We start from the raw sequence: 18,016 nt of genomic DNA, 5'->3' as shown, positions 1-18,016 counted from the left end.
CAAAAGTAAGCCTGACTATCATTGAAAAGAAAGATAGCATGGATATGCTATCTCCAGATTGGCATCCCTAGTCATTAGATCAACGGTTGACTAGTCACCAGATAATGGGAACCAAGAAAGAAAAATGCCAGTGTTAGTTTGCAATGGTTTCTCCTTTCGCATAATGTGTCTTTTTGGATTAATATGTGGGAGTGTTTAAAATGCCATTGCTTACGTATTATTAATTAATGTTCAAATTAGCACATATATACCAGTGATGTCTTACAGGTTCATAAATATTATTGTTTATATTGTTCTAATTCTAATTTTGTCCCTCAAGCAAACTGTAGGCTCTGGATGCCCCCTATGAAAGTTTAGAACCTTGCCAACCTTGCAAAAGTACTTGTTCTCATGACTTGGACTAAGTGAAATAATGTACAGGATAAATATCAGAACATTTATCTAGGAGAGAAGAGGTTTAATTTTGATTGAGAATTGTATTGCATTTTGATTGCTTGGGTTTGCACTAAAGTTTGCAGTGAATTATTAACAGATATCAGTGCCACACTTCAGTTGCATGAAATATCTGAGCTTCAATTTCTGGAGAGATTTCTCCAATGGAAACGAACTAGTCTGTTACTTGGATCTTGTGCTGGAGAGACAGTTGTTATTATCCTCCATCTTATCTTCTTTAGCAGCTTCCTCGTAACCTTTGTTTGGAGAAGAATTACCCAACTTTTTACCAACACTTACGTCGATTCAAAGCAAGATGTGTTCTTCAATGGACCAACCAAGGAGACACCCCCCAACACTTCAGATTCAACTATTAATTTTGGTTTCATCTACAAAGCTACTCTCAGTTGCTGTTTTTTACTGTCAGCCTCCTATTTTCTGGTCACAGCATGGGATCTATTTCATGGCATACAAAGAAAGTGTAATTGGCATGCTTTTGTAGTTGCAGAAGATATTTTACTGACATTCACGTGGTCATTGATATCTATCATGACATTCAATATCAGAAAGACAATTCCTAGGAGACTCCCAAGCATTTTGCAAACCTGGTGGATATGCTCTTTCTTTCAAACACTTCTCTCTTCACTAATTCATATCAATTCCATAGTTGAATACAGGGAAATTTTCACTAATACATACATGGATTTTTTCACTTCACTCTTATGCACCTTTTTGTTCTATGTTGCTATTCGAGGAGAGACAGGCATATACAGCTCCACATCGGAGCTTGAAGAACCACTTCTGGGTTCCACTACAGTGATGCATGCAGATGCAAAGCAAGAGTCATCATATGCAAAAGCCAGTTTATTTGAGCTGGTCACATTTTCTTGGCTCAATCCCCTGTTTGTTGTTGGCATTAATAAACCCCTAGAAATCAATGACATACCAAATGTTGCAAAGGGGGATTCTGCTGATGACGTTTATTGTTCTTTTGAGGAAAAAGTAGTTCTGTTAAAACAAAAGGATCCTTCAAAAGCACCATCAATGACGAAAGCTGTTGTCCAATTTATTTGGAAGAAAGCGGCTCTTAATGCATTATTGGCAGTTATAAATGCATGTGCATCTTATGTTGGTCCCTACCTGATTGATGATTTTGTAAGTTTTCTGACTGGAAAACAGAATTCTACAGAGAAAGGCTACATGCTAGCATGTGCATTTTTTGGTGCAAAGGTCATTGAGACCATATCACAAAGGCAATGGTATTTTCGGGCAAGACAACTTGGAATGCACTTGCGAGCAGCCCTCATAGCACACATATATAAGAAAGGCCTGCATCTGTCAAGTCGAGCTCGGCAGAACCACACTATTGGGGAAATAGTTAATTATATGAGTGTAGATGTTCAGCGTATTGGAGACTCTACATGGTATTTAAACACAATCTGTATGCTGCCTATACAGATTCTGCTTGCAATATATATTCTTTATAAAAACTTAGGCCTGGCATCACTTGCAGGATTTGCAGCCACATTTGCTGTGATTGTAGGAAATTTGCCACTTACAAGAAGACAAAAATACCTACAGACTAAGATCATGGAATCAAAAGATGAACGGATGAAAGCTACTTCAGAAATATTAAGAACCGTGAAAATACTCAAATTGCAAGCTTGGGAGATGAGATATTTGCAAAAATTGGAAGATTTGAGAAAAATTGAATATGGTTGGCTTCGAACGTCAGTTCAACTTGAAGCTGCTACAACATCCATTTTCTGGGGAGCACCCGCATTTATATCAGCAATTACATTTGGTGCCTCCATGCTCATGGGAATCCCATTGACAGCTGGCAGAGTTCTCTCAGCATTAGCAACATTTAGAATACTTCAGGAACCTATTTATAATCTTCCAGACCTCCTTTCGATACTTTCCCAAGCTAAAGTGTCCCTAGAACGTGTCACTATGTATCTTCAAGAGCATGAGTTACAAGCAGATGCAGTTGAAAGTATCCCTACACATTTAACTGAGTTAGCAATTGAGATAAAAAATGGAGAATTCAACTGGGATGTTTCTTCAAAAGAGCCAACACTCAAAGATATACATTTGCAAGTGAGGAGAGGAATGAGAGTGGCAATATGTGGAACTGTTGGCTCGGGTAAGTCTAGCCTTTTGTCTTGCATGCTAGGAGAGATTCCAAAAATATCTGGAACTGTCAATATCAGTGGCAGAAAGGCTTATGTTCCTCAGTCTCCATGGATTCAAAGTGGGAACATTCAAGAAAACATTTTATTTGGAAGTAGCTTAGAAATGAATAGATATGAGAGGATTCTCCAAGCATGTGCTTTAAGTAAAGACCTAGAACTTTTCCCCCATGGGGACCAAACAAAGATAGGAGAAAGAGGAATCAACATGAGTGGTGGACAAAAGCAAAGGATACAGATAGCACGTGCATTATACCAGGATGCTGATATTTATCTTATGGATGACCCTTTTAGTGCTGTTGATGCACATACAGGAACTCATCTTTTTCAGGTGTGTTTTATTTAGTTTCAGTAAATAATATATTTTTAGAATGCATCTGACAACCCAATTTTCTTCAACAAAAATAATTGCATAAATCAATGTTAGATGAAAAGAATGTTTAATCCTGAGGACATTAACAGGAATGTCTTATGGGAGTTTTGAGTGACAAAACTGTAATATATATCACCCACCAAGTCGATTTTCTGCCCTCAGCAGACCTCATACTTGTGAGTAAATCATAAAACACTTTTCCTCTTACATTTTGAAGTTATTAACAAGTACTCTTATACGTGATATTATACACAGCATGCACTTTTACTGTTTCCAAGTACCACTCTGCAGTTGTCACACACTCTAATTATACACATCATTTGTCCCTTCTCATTCCATTTCCAAATGGTACAAAATATGATGGAAAATAAGTTGAGAGTTCTCAATCCTTCTTTGACAGGTCATGCAAAATGGAAAGATTACACAAGCTGGAAAGTATGAAGAACTTTTACAGGCAGATACAGGTTTTGAAACCTTGGTCAATGCCCATCATCATGCTTTGGAGACTATTGTTACAGTGAATAATTTATCAGAAAAAGGGCTCCTTCAGATAAGTGATGGGAATCCCACAGCACCTTCTGATGAGAAATCTTCTGAGAAAGAAAATTCTGAATTCAAAACCTCTCATATTCAGAACAGTCGAAAACAAATGTGCAATGGAATACAACAGGAACCTACAGGGGTCTCACAATCTAGACAATTACAGCTTACACAAGATGAGGAGAGAGAAACGGGGAGTGTCAACAAAAAGGTCTACTGGTCTTACTTAACAGCAGTATATGGAGGTGGCTTGGTTCCAATTATATTGGTAGCACAGACACTTTTTCAGGCACTACAAGTTGGAAGTAACTATTGGATGGCATGGGCATGTCCTCCCATGCTAGATACAGAGCCTATAATTAGTACTGGCCTCCTCATTCTAGTGTACACTGCATTATCAATAGGATGCTTCTTGTGTGTGTTGATCCGAGCATTACTAGTATCAACAGTGGGCCTTTTGACATCTCAAAAACTCTTTTTAGGCATGCTCCATAGTATTTTCCATGCCCCCATGTCATTTTTTGATATGACACCAACAGGCCGAATCTTGAACAGGGTTTGTGATGCCTTCCGAATTTGCAAGTTCATAGTCTTTTGGTTATTTTGAAAATTAATAAGCAAACATGAGAATGGGATGCTTTCCACTGGCAGGCAGATTATGATAAGCTTGATCACAGATTAATATAGCATCTGCACCTGTGCACAGCACTAAATTTAAAAATTCTGATAAATCCAATTGAATTTGATTAAGAATAGATGAATCTCACCCATTTGTAAAATAACTCGGGGCATTCTTTAAAGTAGCTTGAGTTTTCCTTGACTGATCATAGCAGAACATAAATAAGTTATTCTGCTGAAGTATATCACCCATGTTCCTAACTACTATTTTAAATTGCATGAAAACAGGCATCAACAGACCAAAGCGTGTTGGATTTAGAAATTGCAGCTAGGTTAGGTTGGGTTGCCTTTTCAGTAATACAGCTCCTGGGGACTATGGCAGTCATGTCACAGGTAGCATGGCAAGTATTTATTATATTTGTACCTGTGACCATCATCTGCATATTGTACCAGGTGATTGCTTCTTCTCTCTCACACAAATTTAATAAAAAAATATAGTAATTGATCCAATTCTATCCTAAACTGATGTGCATTACATAAACAAAGTATAATACTAATACAGAGCTATACAATCATATGAAAAAGACGTCGCAAAGGATGCAATACTTACGACTATGTTATCACAGTCATACATCAGTAGCAATTTTAGTCATTTACGTGTGATTGAGAATAACAGTTGTCTGTTAAATAAAAATGTGTTTTATATCATTTTTATAAGGAGCAAGCACCAATCAATCTGGCATGCCTACATTCATAAATTATTGCAGGAGTTTTGCTATTTTCCTTTTAGCTGGAATGAAGCAAGACTAAGGAGCTTTGCTAGATAATGATAAGATAATTTTATTAATGTCTAGCGAATGACCATAAATAGGTCAATGGGACTGAAGGATACAATCAGTACTAGTTCAATGTGGGAGTGCAAACGCAACTCCTAGAAAATGCTAAAGCTAAATCTAAGGTAAAATGAAGTAAAAAAAAAGGATAGAGAAATCAACCCCTTTTGAGATTCCAGGTTCACTTGCATTTTTATACACAGCAAGCAATTCTTAATACAGACAAATGCCATTCACAAATCATGGCATGCATAATGGAGAATGGCATACTATCTCTGATATTCTTATTTTCTACATTCAACTCTACTTTAAAGCACCCTCTTCCAGCATAAATTTTGATAAAAACACATCTATTCTGCAGCAATACTACATACCAGCTGCTAGGGAGCTTGCTCGCTTGGTGGGAATTCAGAGAACACCAATCCTTCACCATTTTGCTGAATCACTTTCTGGGGCGTCCACAGTCCGAGCTTTTAACCAGGAATCACGTTTCATAGACACAAATTTGTCTCTAATTGATGATCATTCCAGGCCATTGTTTCATAACATATCAGCCATTGAGTGGCTTTCCTTCAGAATAAGTCTTCTATCAAATTTTGTATTTGTCTTGTCCTTATTGGTGGTTGTGAGCTTGCCCAAAGGCGTGATTGACCCAAGTAAGGATTTCTAAAATAGCTTCAAGTCTAGAGAGAGATTTTTATATTTGATTGTTTATATACAGGCTAGTGCCTAAAATAGAATACTAACATCCATGGCATGCAGACATTGCTGGGCTAGCAGTAACATACGTATTAAACCTCAATTTTTTACAAGCAACAGTTATATGGGATGCATGCATCGCTGAGAGTAAAATGATTTCAGTAGAAAGGATCATACAATATTCACATATTTCAAGTGAAGCTCCATTGGTGATTAAAGATTCCAGACCACCTGATGAATGGCCATCCAAAGGAACAATATCCCTTGATAACTTACAGGTATGAAAAACAAATGAGAAAGAGGATGAAAACAGCTTTTGTACTTCTTCTAATTTCAATATACGACAGCATGCTTTTGAACACATACATCTATAAAAGGTGAAAGGAAAAGAATGTTCTTATGTTATATTTTCCTATCAAAGCAGCTTGTCTTTCTATTTTTTGTTTGTTTTGGGGGGAACAAGGGTGGTGCAATGGGAGAGCGAATGCATCATATTTTTTATTGCTGAACAATACAGAAAACATCAAGAAGCATATCAAATTGATCAGTGGCAATTTGCAAAATGCAGATTTTCTGCAGATGAAAGAAAAATCTTGAGTCATCTTATTAAGATAGAAGAAAGCTTTAATATTAGTTCGGAGTACTGAACTGTTTTTATCTTGTTACTGCCTAACTATGAATTAGAAACAGGTTAAGTGAGGTGTATAGCTTTAGCAGAATCCTTAAAATGTTATAATATTGTTTTCCTAAACCATTTTTATAAACTTGAAAACTGAATCACATTACATGTGTGTGTTGTCGTGCACTCCATTGCCCTTACCAATTAGCTTCATCATAAATCAATCGTTGACCTGAACCCTTTACAGGCTATAATGAGAAAGACCATGACTTGAGCCTGTAATTTCCTGCTACCCAGAAAAATTAGCACATTAATTTCCTACCCTAATACCTATAGTTGCATACAATCAATCTATCAAAAAACACATATTCCATAAAACTATAACTATGCATATTTGGGGTGGCAGGAGGGAGAGGGATTCTCTTGAATCCCGAGAAAAACCAAGAAGCAAAGTATTCCTGGGGATTTGGCAAGAGGACGAATAATCTGGCCAAAATGTACAGGCTCATGCATTTCGAGCCTATACATGACTTTACAGGCTATAATGAGAAAGACCATGACTTGAACCTGTAATTTCCTGCTAACCAGAAAAACTAGCACATTAATTTCTTACCCTAATACCTATAGTTGCATACAACCAATCTATCAAAAAACACGTATTCCATAAAACTATAACTATGCGTCTTTGGGGTGGAAGGAGGGAGAGGGATTCTCTTGAATCCCGAGAAAAACCAAGAAGTAAAGTATTCCTAGGGATTTGGCAAGAGGACGATGTTAGTTTTTGGTGGCATCGGAAGTGCTCTAGCCTTGAAAATTGGTGGAGAGGCTAAGGCACATGAGTTCTAAAGAACCCAGAAACCGTTTGGTGAAATTCCACCCATATTGTATTTTATTAAAATAATTAATATTTTTAATGGAGTTCCTAAGTCTAAACTTAGGGAAATTAAAATATTAATGGGTATTAATCAAAATATGGGTGAAAATGATCTAGAAGGCGGATCAAGTCGTGTTTTAATCTTAGCCGTTGATTAGAGACTTAATCTCGGTCGTTGAAGACTCAACAAGAAAAGTATAAAATGGAGGCTTGGGGTTCATTTGGAAATGCACAGAGAGATTGAGGAAATCGATTTTCTGAAGTGAGAAGCTCTCAAGAGGAAAATCGATTGGGGAGATCTTGCAGCTGAGGGGCAGTGAGAATCTCAGAGAAGGACTTTCCGAAGAATACTGACAGACAGGCAGAGAAATCTTGTAGAGAGGCAGCGCAGTAGCCTGGATAGCTGACGCTGGGCTAGTTTGGGCCCACGCAATCCTGACGCAGAGCCAGAAGGGCCAGCGCAAAGCAGAAAAGTTGTCTGTCACGCAGAATCCAGAACTGTCGGAACAACCAAGAGAGCTGACGTAGAGGGCAGAGAAGTTAACACAAGGTTGACATAGGGCCAGTGCAGAAATAGTCGAGGTTAGCCAGTCTTGTGCCAGATCAACCGGAATTTTGTCGGGTGAAGTGAGGTAAAACTCACTCAGATTTTCCACCAGTGTTTTCTCTATAAAGGATTGCTAGATGAGCATCCTAGATTTGTATTCAGATATTTCTCCTGCATAATAATAAACCCTCGGAGCTACTACACCAGTTTTCCCGCATTGGGTCTTTCCGGGGACTATTGTATCCAAAAATAAGTGTGTCCTATGTATCTTGTTCTTTGCTCTGTTTTCTGTTTCATGAGATCAAATATTTAATTAGTGTAGGCTGCAAAAGTAATTTGCTTCAATATTCAAGAGAATAACTTGAAGAATGTAACTTAAAAATCAAGTAGGTGAAGTAGATTCGGATTTGCTGCAGTAGGGGTTCCTTCGAGTCTAGGAATTTTCACATGGTATCAGAGCATTGATTTTGAAACGGGAAGAGCAGATCAAGTGCTGAGCAGTGAGGCCGAAAGCTACACTTGGCAGCGATTCAAATTGCCTTGAAGGGATTGTGCAGTCCTTGCTGGGAAGCAGATCCTAGGAAATCTCTCTCTAAGTGAGACGACAGAGAGGGTACTATTTCTAGTTTGTGAGTTTGTAGAGGTAGAGGGACTGACGCAGAGCCTCAGTGAAATGCTTGTAGGGCGCAATTTCTGTTGGGGCAGAAATCCACTAGAAAAGAACGAAGACACGTAGAAGGGGAATTTTCTCCTCAAAGAACTTTCCGCCACAAAGTTCGAATTTCTCACTTGCTGAACAGCTGAGCAATGCTAAGCAATGACTAGAGGAGTCAGTTCGACAGTTGGGTGAGATGGCATCGCATGGTCTCGGAGATTAGGACAGGTTGGAAGGAGCTTCCAACTATGTCATATGGAAGACCAGAATCTTAGTTGTTCTGGAGGAACAAGATCTCGAGACCTACGTCTATAGTGTTGTAGTTGTTCCGACTGACAACGATCAAAAGAAGAAGTACAAAGCCGAGCAAGGGAAGGAAAAGAGGCTCATTCTCGATGGAGTTCAAGATCATGTGGTTTCACACTTGCAGGGCAAGTATACAGCCCGAGAGATGTGGGAAGCCTTGTCGTCTCTGTATGAAGGCTCTTCCGAACAACGAAAGATGTATTTGGAGCAGAAGTTGTAGTGGAATTTGATGCAGAAAGGAGAAGGGGTGAACCTCTATCTTCAGCATCTTCAGGACACTAGAGACCATCTTGTTGCATTAGGGTCTGATCCTCATCCAACCGCGATGGTGAGGATAGCCCTGAATGGAGTCTCAGAAGAATGGCAAGTTTTTGTCGAAAGCATATTGGGCATGGAAAAACTACCTTCATGGGAAGAGATGTAGGCAGATCTTCAACAGGAGGAGTTAAGGAGGGACCTAGTGAAGGTCAACCTCAATGGCAGTAGTGGGAGTGGCACAAAGACGAAGGAGGAGGAGGAGAACGTAGCTATGGCATCAAAGGGACAGTAGAAGCCAAAGCGAAAGAAGAACATTTCGAAGGTGAAATGTTTCAGTTGTGGCGAGTTGGGCCACCTAATGTCCTTTGAAGAAAAAGGACAAGGATGAGAATAATGATCCAAAGGCTTCTTCAATGAAGATAGATGAGGATGAGTATGCCATGAGTGCCAACGCATCTCCAGGAGGGAGATGGGGTGATATTGAGCTGTAGTCGGGACGACTACATGTGGGCAGGATCCTTGAGGAGTCCACCTCTTGGATCAATTCCTTGCTACGGGAGCCCAAGATTCAGCAGTAGCGAGATGGACTTAGTGACAAATGATGCAATGGATTGTTTGGAGGACAGATGCAGTAGCTGGGGACTAGAGACTAATCAACGCAGAGCAAGGTTGGCAGCAGTGCAGTTGGCACAGTACAGGAGTTCAGCAGCAGCGCAGAAGATTCAGAGGGTCAAAATCAACATCAGTCAGATTCCAACATTCATTGTATTATGCTGAACATAGTTAAGTTCAGCTAATTTTGGATGTTGTTCAGTTGCTTCTCTCAGCAACCGAGTTGCAGTACGGATGCAGTGTTAGCAGTGGTAGTGCTAGCAGCATAGTAGATGCAGCGTTTGAGAGGGAGCTGTAGTACAAATGCAACAGTGGCAGTGGCAGTGTCATGGGCAGCAGTGCAGTAGCAGTAGCAGCAGAAGCACAGTGTTGGTGGCAGCAGCAGTGCAGAAAAGAGGTGCTTCAGAAACAGAGCAGCATGCAGGTGGACATTGTTGCTAGAGCACTTTCCTCGCTAAGAGGGAGTGTTATTTTTTGTAGCATCGGAAGTGCTCTAGCCTTGAAAATTGGTGGAGAGGCTAAGACACATGAGTTCTAAAGAACCTAGAAACCATTTGTGAAATTCCACTTGGATTGTATTTTATTAAAATAATTAATATTTTTAATGGAGTTCCTAAGTCTAAACTTAGGGAATTTAAAATATTAATGGGTATTAATCAAAATATGAGTGAAAATGATCTAGAAGGTGGGTCAAGTCATGTTTTAATCTTAGCCGTTGATTAGAGACTTAATCTCAGCCGTTGAAGACTCAACAGGAAAAGTATAAAATGAAGTCTTGGGGTTCATTTGGAAACACACACAGAGATTGAGGAAAACGATTTTCTGAAGTGAGAAGTTCTCAGGAGGAAAATCGATTGGGGAGATATTGCAGCTGAGGGGCAGTGAGAATCTGGGAGAAGGACTTTCCGGAGAATACTGATAGAGAGGCGGAGAAAGCTTGCATAGATGCAGCGCAGTAGCCGGGATAGCTAACGTTGGGCTAGTATAGGCCCACGCAATCCTGACGCAGAGCCAGAAAGGCCAACGCAGAGCAGAAAACTTGCCTGTCACACAGAATCCAAAACTTTTGGGAACTGCTGGAACTGTCGAGAACTGTCGGAACAGCCGGGAGAGCTGACGCAGAGGATAGAGAAGGTGACGCAGGGCTAACACAGGGCCAATGCAGAAATAACGGAGTTTGCCAGTGTTCTGTCGGATCAGCCAGAATTCTGCTGGGTGAAGTGAGGTAAAACCCACTCAGATTTTCCGCTAGTATTTTCTCTGTAAAGTATTACTAGATGAGCATCCTAGATTTGTATTTAGATATTTCTCCTACATAATAATAAACCCTCAGAGCTGCTGCATCGGTTTTCCCGCATTGGGTTTTTTTAGGGACTATTGTGTCCAAAAATAAGTGTGTCCTATGTATCTTGTTCTTTGCTCTGTTTTCTATTTCATGAGATCAAATATTTAATTAGTGTAAGCGGCAGAGGTAATTTGCTTCAGTATTCAGGAGAATAACTTGATGAATGTAATTTAAAAATCAAGTAGGTGGAGTAGATTCAGATTTGTTGCAGTAGGGGTTCCTTCGAGTCTAGTAATTTTCACAGACAAATAATTTGGCTGTAATGTACAGGCTCCTGCTTGGTCTTCATCTGGCTAAATAAAGGGAACTTATTGGGAGATTCCCTTATCACCATTCAACATTTACAAAATGGCTCTCTTCCTAAGAACAATCTAAGTCTTCTTCTCTGCAGAATTCTTAGTATCTTGGATTCCTTTCCTAACGAGGCCTTCTATCACATCTTAAGAAATCAAAACAAGGAAGTTGATGAGCAGGCAAATCAAGCTTGTCTACTAGAGGCAGGACAAATCGTCATCAATGGTAAGTATGGATGAAAAACTATTCTATGATGAACCTCATTTAGGTCCCTATTCATTACTTCAACATTAGTGTTCATGAGTATGGGTGCATAGAAAATCATTTTTTAGGGGGTCTTTAAGGTTCTCTTTCATAAGTCTCTCACCTCCTTCAACAATATGAATTATAAGTTAGTGGTTATGTGGTGTGGACCTGTCACCGTAGCTGAGGTGGCTGGCGAAGGGTGTGCATGTCATGTGCCCCTTCAATCTTCGCATGTGGCGAATTCAACAGCAGGACAGTTCCTCATTTATTTTTCCACCCTCATACCAGGCTCCTTGAAGCCTTTAGGGTGGCACGCATTTATGGAATTGATGGTTGATGAGATTTATGTGGGATTTGAGTTCTCAGGTCCTGAGATTATATTCATGGAGGGTGGTAAGGTGACGAGTATGAATGATTCAAACATCTGGTGTTCGTATGGGATCTTGGTTTGCCATTTTGGATGCCAGGGAACTCTTCAAATTTTCATAATCTCCAGAGGTTCTAAGAAATTCAAATATAGAAAGGGACTCCCACTTTGTCGCGAAAGGATTCTAGTTAAGCAATTTCAAGTTCATAGATCTGGGGCTTCTCTTGCATGATTTCGTCATTGATTCTTTATGTTGCTTGGCGTGGAGTTGGGAACTGTTATTCTTTGGCTCGACGGTGGTATCTCAAGTGGTTCTAGTGGCCAATTATAGGGACCTTCATGACTTCTCTGTCCTCCTCTCTGTTGAATTTGAAGCCCCTCTGCCTCTCTGTATGCTCCCAACCCTTCTTTATCTGGACAAAGGCGGTTATGTCGGATGGAAGCTTCCATGTGAGAGACTTCATGCTAATTTTGGCGTGTTGGTTTTACAAAGGTACTCAACGACAACACCATCCAACAAATTCAACAATCAAACCTCCTCTAAATCTGCTCAGTCAATTACTCTATAAATTATTTGTAAATTATTCTAACAGTTGTATATTACTTTTCCTCATTTCTAAATAATTTTGGGGGTTTTATTTTTCAATCTTTCTTCTAGATCTCGTGGATGGCTCTATTTATTTGACTTGCAAGTACTTGGTCTCAAAGTTCCAAAGGCAAATCTAAAGCAAAAGTTGTTGGGGTTTTAGGGCCAGCGTCAACCTTAGGAAGAGTTGTCCAACCTATCTAGGAAGTACATTTGGCATTTAAGGGTGGATCTAGGGCTTTTAGGTCCTAATCTACAAGACCCATATCACCAAAGTTGGACACTAGTCCTGGAAGAGAAAACGCTAACCCTTGAGAGCTTTTCCGCTGCTTCAACTGGGTTTTTCTTGAAAAATTATCTTCTGAACTTATTTTGCACGTGGATTTTCAGGGATAAAGTCATTTTTGGGCATTTTTCAATGTTTGAAGGCTAGTTTGGCCTAGCCGCAAGGGTTAGAGGCCATTCTTGGCCTAGCCGCAAGGGTTTGAGGGTTAAAAGCCCTAGTCGCAGCCCCTTTCTAGCCTCCACAAGAGGGTCGCAGGCCTAATTAGGCCTTGGAGACTAGGTCTCAGCCCTACAAGGGCTCAAATTCACTTTTGCAAGTGATTTCATGGGCTAACATTTTGATTTACAAGCCTTCAGTGATTTTCGCAAGGGTTTGTAGTGTTTTCCTCATCATATTTTGTCAATTTGTGGACTAATCTTGGTTTTTCAGGCTCATTATACATTCAAGAAAGGTTTCAAGGGCTCAAGACTCATTTATTTGATCATCCAAGGCCTTTGAGGCCTAGCCACTAGGCCTAAGGCAACTTTCTAGTCTGGTCGCTAGCACTGAAGGGCCTAAAAGCTCTAGCTGCTAGCTGCATCAAGCACTGATCTATCATTTTGAGTGGATTTGAGGGCTAATAATTTGTGTTGCAGGTGTTTGGAAGGCCTAAAGGTCATTCCTAGGTGCTCCAACAACTCAAAATTGCCATTGAAGCTGGGCCGATAGGCCTAGAGTGTTTGATCTCTCTCCCTCTCTACCTTTTTGATGACTGCCATTAGTAATCATATCTGAACATTAACTTTTTAGTGGCATATAAGTCAAAGTATAGGCATAAACAAATCAATAATAAGCTAAATAACTCATATAAGACATCAGACATTGATTGTAAGCTCTTAATTCATCAATCCAATTGATTTCTGATATAAATTGCAGAGATCTGATCTGAGTTTGCAGAGGTCTGATATAATTGTTACAGCAGTATAATTTTTTATGTCTTGCTCTATAAAACTCATCTAAGCAAGCCTAATGTACTAAAGAAGTCACAATCTTGATTAAAGGGCTGAATAAGCATTGACTTGTTTGATCTACAATAATAGTTTTGGGATTGATCTAACAATATAAGTGGCTGGTATGATTTTCAAGTGATAGCATTGTGAGGAGTTCATTTGTAAATTAATCATACAAGTCTTGCATTGGCTTGTCTGTTGCATTGCTACATTGATATTGTGTTATTGCATTAGAATAGTTCTCTTCCTCTCATTGTGTTAAAGTTGTAATTGCATCTTTGCATAGCATATCATAGCTATTCTCATTGACTTGCATTTGCATCTCTTGAATTTCTTGCCAAACATTACATTAGAGTGTCTTTCTCATTGTTAAAGTGATACTCGCAGTTTGCATCATTGCATTTGTGTAGTTGCTTCATTGAAATCACTGTTAGCAATCTCTAAAAGAATTATTACTTCGTTGATTTCTGATTTGGCAGCGCTCAAGTGACATATGTGGTATTGGCATAAGAATAATCTAATAATCTCTTGAAGTAATTAGAATTACCAATTGTGCTTCCTTGAAATTGTCTCTCTTGTTTCATTGAGATAGTCTTTCAGTCATTCTATAAGTGCTTCATCTAATTGCTCTTGTATTGGACATCTTTATAAGAACTTGGATCTTAAATAATCTATCTTGTTGAAGTACTTAATTCATTTAATAATCTCATTGGAGCAATCACTCACATCTTGCATTCTCATTCTAAGTTAGAAGTGCATTTCTAAAACATACCTCCAAGCATAAGCTTGGTTGTAAGAAGATAGGACCACCTTCTTCAAACAATTTGAGGACTCTAGACCCTCATTCGCAATTAACATAGGTGACCTTGCAGTTCTCTTGCGGGCAATCCCTTGTAGGAACGGAGGCATCTAGGTGGTTAGAACCCCACGGTAGGTATCGTTAATGAGGCCATAGCCTCCTTCCTTTGGGCTTCTCTCTACAACTTGCGTTCGAGACTAGTTCCAAAAGAATTGAGGAGAAGGAATCACTTAGATTAGGCATATAATTAAAAGTAACCAAGAGTTTGCATTTCACATAGTTTTAGGTCCTACACTTCATATAGGATAGAACTTGCATATTGCAGCAATTGTTCATCTGGTAACTTGGATTCTAATTCATATCGTGCAAGTAATTGATCTCCTAAGGAACTAGTCTATAAATTGTGATCTTTAGAAATCTAATCTAATCGTACTAAATAACCATACTTGCCTCTTAATTTCAACCAAGTTTCTAGGCCATTTAGTTGTGTCTCCTTAACTTGTTGGTTCCCAAAAAGTTGCTCGTCATCTTATCCATAGGGACTACCCCCCTTAGTTTGCAGTTAGGAGACAACTTAAACAGAGAGGGCGGAGATCAGAGTGACAGCCCTTGCCCTAAGCGTTGTCGCAATCTTGTGAACAATCTGAGCGAAAACATTTTTTGGCATCGTTGTTGGGGACAAGTTTCTTTTTCTCGGCACCTCGATATCTTTTAATCCTCACTATCACAACACTTTCTAGCACCTGGACATTTGGGTTAGTTTCCTGTTTGGGTGGTATTTCCGCTCATTCATCCTTTCACAAGTGCGTATACTAGAAGAAATCTTGGTAGCTTGGTTAACCCCACTCCTGATCCTGAAAAGGCTTATAGAGCTTGGTTAAACAAATTACATTCTAGTAAGCATCTTAATTTTCTCAGACAGGAAGTCCTCCCTGATATCCATCTGCTTTTCCTTGAGCCATCAAGCAAGACACCATGGATATTTTTTCTCCTTGCAACTTTGCTAATAAACAAGGTCAACCTCATGATCTTCCAAAGAATGGTATGGACAGGATTCCTTCTTTTCAAGGAAACAATGCAGTCAGTATTGAAGCTCATATCAAAGCCTTTACTACTTTCTTGATGAAACATGCTAACAGAACAACCTATAATCACGAAGATGTCAAGATGAAGCTCTTTGTCATCTCCTTGGAAGATGATGCATTGGACTAGTTCTTAGACAAGCCTAATAACTCTTTTGACTCTCTGCAAGCCATTTTCACTGCCTTCAAAGATAAATATGGGGAAAAGAGAGAAGGAAGATATTTACTCAGAGCTATTAGTGATATCAAGAAAAAGGAAAATGAGACGGTTGATGAATTTAATAAGAAGTTTAATGGTATTGTCAAGGAAATCCATCAATACTATAAATCAATTGATAAATCTCTGTTAGAATATTATCTAGATGCATTTATGGTTGATACTTCTTATGAATTAAGGCATGCTAATCCCAATGATTTAAAAGTTGCTCAGACTTTAGCCGAGGAACTGGAAAAGGATAAGAAAGCATCTAGGAAGTATGAAATTTCTCGTTTTGAAAGAGGCCCAACTAGAGCTAAAGGAAAGGAATTCAAAGAAGTAGAACATGATCCCATCAAGGAGTTGACTCAGTTAATTAAAGACATGAAAATAGAATATGCCATAGAAATGAATGTTATGCAAGCTAGGCTAATTCAAATGGAAAGATCCCAAGCTCAGAATATTCAGCCTAGAAATAATAATAGCAGGGGTAATAATAATTCATGGCCAAAGAAGAATCCTCCTACTGAGCAGAGACCGCTAAATCCATTGGAATCTGCAAATGTTGTTGATCATCCCTTTCCTTTCTGCAGACCTTGTGAGAGTTTTCATGAAGAAAGCTATTGTGCTTTTTCTAGAAGGATCCTAGATAAGGAACAAGTGAGCGCATAAATATAATTAGTCAAGAGGTTCACTTGTCTACAGAAGAAGAGAATTGTTGCATGGAAATTATCCCTTCATCCTTGACCATCAATAATTTTAGCAATAAAAAGGATCCCATCACGCAAATGTATGAAGAGAAGCCATCTCAGGAACAGATCTTGGAGATTTCTCGAATCAAAGGATATACTTATCATAAAAAGGGTAAAGATCAGAGTAAGGAACAGGTCGCTTCTAAAAATTATCAGTCATAACCGAAAATTGATTGGGTCACATTGATCAATAATGCAAAGATCTCAGTCCCCGTCCTTGAGCTTTTAAAGATTCCATCTCAAAGGGTAGCATTTATGAAAGCCACATGTATATCTCAGCAAGGGAAGATTGACGACCATCATAAGGATGAAGAAATAAAGTAAAAGACCTAAATTGTTACATGACGAATGAGGATCATCATCCCTTCTTCTTGACTTTGATGGTTAATGATCGTCTACTGCACAATTATATGTTGGATTTCGGGGTTTCAATCAATGTCATGACTAAGAAAGTTATGGACCAGTTGAATTTGAGAATATCAAGGCCTTATCATAATATTTGTTCCATGGATTCGAAGAAAATTGAAGTTCTCAGCGTAATCAAGGATTTGCAAGTTTGTTTGGCAAACTTCCCATACAGGATAATTACTATGGATATCGCCATTATAGATGTGCTTGATGTATGGGGGATGATGTTATCAGGAAATTTTGCAGCTGATCTTGGAGGGTGAATTTAGTTAGACTTATCCTATGCTACTATCCCTGCAGTAGAAGGTGGTATTGTCAAATTGTACAAAGAGGTAGAAAGAAGATATCATGTCAAAAACCCAAGGAGGCCTAACAATGTAGAGGTTGAAGGACATCCTACAGAGTATAATGTCGTATTGACTGATTTCTTTGAACCTGTGGAAGACCAAGCCCAAGATCCCACATCATCTCGGCTCATGAACAAGGGGAGAAAAATGAAAAGATTTGATGAGACTATGCAGTATAAAACTGAAGACCTTCATCAGCCTAAGAGAACCAAGATTCAACAAGGAACATCAGATAAGCAGCCAATGGATCCACTTGTAAGTAGACAGGTTCTCCAGATCGGACTTCAAAGATGACATCTGATGCCATGGGGCATCCTTTGTATAGTATCTTTAACGCTACTCTCTTAGAAAGAATTTTCATTTTTATCATTAGATAGTTTTCATTTCAGCATTTGTGTTTCGTGTCTTTAAGTTTCATTGTTAGAATAGGATTTCTATTCCAGTGGATGATATTTGATGATATATATATGATGATTTTGATTTCGAGCGGATATCTACCTAATGTTACTTTGTTTTCTTGGATACAGGATTTTGGATTCACATTCCTTCATCAAAGAAACATGTCCCCAAGTAGAGCCAAATGTTGACCATGTACATGTCAATAGTCCAAGAAGCGGGATATAAAGCAGCAGGCAATTTTTTTAAGTCAATGTCATCATTGTAATCCCAAATTCTGCAAGTTTATTGTAAAAATTATTCTAGTATGACTATGAAGCCATGTAACAACACTGAAGTAAGCCTATGATTCTTCTCAAAGGGTT

General features: G+C 39.0%; 1 protein-coding gene across 1 annotated transcript in view; it reads left to right on the top strand.

Moving 5' to 3' along the window:
* Positions 1 to 18,016, top strand: part of LOC149153136 (putative ABC transporter C family member 15) — a 170,483-nt gene that overhangs the window by 76,766 nt on the left and 75,701 nt on the right. Inside the window, exons 2-7 of the mRNA XM_089439630.1 lie at positions 533 to 2,955; positions 3,087 to 3,173; positions 3,398 to 4,093; positions 4,444 to 4,608; positions 5,350 to 5,644; positions 5,751 to 5,965. Of these exons, the coding sequence (XP_089295756.1) occupies positions 533 to 2,955; positions 3,087 to 3,173; positions 3,398 to 4,093; positions 4,444 to 4,608; positions 5,350 to 5,644; positions 5,751 to 5,965 (3,881 nt within the window). The remainder of the gene's footprint in view (positions 1 to 532; positions 2,956 to 3,086; positions 3,174 to 3,397; positions 4,094 to 4,443; positions 4,609 to 5,349; positions 5,645 to 5,750; positions 5,966 to 18,016) is intronic.

Source organism: Pinus tabuliformis, chromosome 9, assembly GCF_031772625.1.
Source record: "Pinus tabuliformis cultivar Carrire ecotype Pingquan chromosome 9, CPIR1, whole genome shotgun sequence".
In the NCBI taxonomy this organism is placed as follows: Eukaryota; Viridiplantae; Streptophyta; class Pinopsida; order Pinales; family Pinaceae; genus Pinus; species Pinus tabuliformis.
Note: the sequence above shows the minus strand (reverse complement) of the source record. Positions and strands in the feature narration are given on the sequence as shown.